General features: G+C 24.4%; 1 protein-coding gene across 1 annotated transcript; it reads right to left on the bottom strand.

Moving 5' to 3' along the window:
* Positions 1 to 494: 494 nt before the first annotated feature.
* ENU1_060990 (Rho family GTPase) lies at positions 495 to 1,302 on the bottom strand (the record flags this gene model as incomplete). The annotated part of the gene is made up of 3 exons (XM_008858149.1): positions 495 to 896; positions 953 to 1,096; positions 1,246 to 1,302. The coding sequence occupies 3 exons, from the start codon at positions 1,300 to 1,302 to the stop codon at positions 495 to 497; spliced, it is 603 nt and encodes a 200-aa protein (XP_008856371.1).
* Between the last annotated feature and the right edge of the window lie 400 nt (positions 1,303 to 1,702).

Here is a 1,702-nt window from a genome sequence, read left to right as displayed (position 1 = left end):
AAGAGTAGTAGTAATATCTTGAGCAGTCATCTTTCTTTGAATCAATGAAAAGAAGCACCTAATCTTAACTTTAAATAGATTATAAAAAATACGTAGAAGATTCATTTCTTTAAAAAGACTAAAAATATATGAATGGTTTCAAGTAAAGTTGATTTTAAAGAATTGTTGAGATTTATTAAGAATAAAGAAGAAAATCTTTCATTTATTTTTATTTCGCATTCTTCACTTAACTTTTACTAAGTAACTTCTTCAAAACAAATACATACCTAAGAGAATTATATAGTTGTTCTAGAGGATTCTTATAGATTCTTCAGAGGATGAAGATTAAAATAGAAGATCCAAATAATTATATCAAATCATAACATTTGAAATTTTATTATTTGAGAATATTTATTAAAAACTTCTTTTAAAGTAAGTCAAAAACTCATAAATGAAATATAAAATAAAATTATCTCATGAACAAAGAATTAGCTCGATAACAAGAAGCACATTGCTTACTTTTTTTTAAAGATTCCAAAGAGTCCTCCTTTCTTCTTTTTATCTTTATGTGATTTTGGTTTTGTTTTTCTCACAGCCTCATAAAAAAGATCTCCAACATTTTGATTTTCAAGAGCTGAACATTCTATATACCCAGCAGCTTTTAATTTTTTACAATGACTTTTTATTTCTTCTTCGGTTATTAATGCTTTTCCCTCTTTTCTTAATTTGTCTATTGTACTTTGAGATTGTCTAAGATCTGATTTTGTTGCAACAATTAAAAAAGGTACATCTGGACAAAAATGTTTAATTTCTGGTATCCAACGTTGAGCAATGTTCACAAATGAACTTTTTGAGTCTATGGCAAAACAAATTATTAGTATATTAGTATCAGGATAACTCATTGGTCTTAATCTATCCTATATATGATAAAAATCTCTTTCCATTTTCTTCATTAAGTTTTATCAAAACAAACATATTCTTCTTGACCAGCTGTATCCCAAATGCTCATAGTCACTTGTTCTCCATCAACAGTTTCTAAACGTGAAAAATTATCGAAAACTGTTGGGATATAATCTTGTGGAAATTGATTATTAACAAATGTACTACATAGTGCAGTCTTAATTATTAGCATTTATTCATTAGCCATAAATAAATTAATAATACATAAAACAAAAAGATAATATTATTATATTATTTAAATTCAAATATTTCTCTTCATTGAAATAATATCAAACCAAAAAATAAGAAGAAGAAGAAATAACAAACCTTTCCAACAGCACCATCACCTACCATAACTATTTTAACGGTTCTCCTTTCACCCATTCTAAAAGATTAAGTATAATGAAAATGTATTAGTGAAAAGACAAACTTTGAAAAACTGAACTTTTTTAGTCTTCACATGAGTAAAACTAATTTTCTTCTAAGAAAATTTTTGTTAGTATTGAGAATAAAAAATTTGTAAGAAAAAGACAGAATAAAAAATATACTTACCCTAATTAATTCTTTCCTTACTCTAATTCTTAAAAAAAAAGGTTTTTTACTTTTTTATTACTAAAATAATTCAATTTTTTCTTTATTTACAAAGACAGTTTTTTGTTTTCTGTTGTAACTATTGAAATATTCCATACATAGAAAAATGACCAGGAAAATAGCACTCTGAATTTTATTTTATTAAATTATTATAATATTTTCTTTAGTATTTTTTTTAATTTCTTTAATAGAT

This window comes from Entamoeba nuttalli (assembly GCF_000257125.1).
Source record: "Entamoeba nuttalli P19 unplaced genomic scaffold asmbl_3265, whole genome shotgun sequence".
In the NCBI taxonomy this organism is placed as follows: domain Eukaryota; phylum Evosea; order Mastigamoebida; family Endamoebidae; genus Entamoeba; species Entamoeba nuttalli.
Note: the sequence above shows the minus strand (reverse complement) of the source record. Positions and strands in the feature narration are given on the sequence as shown.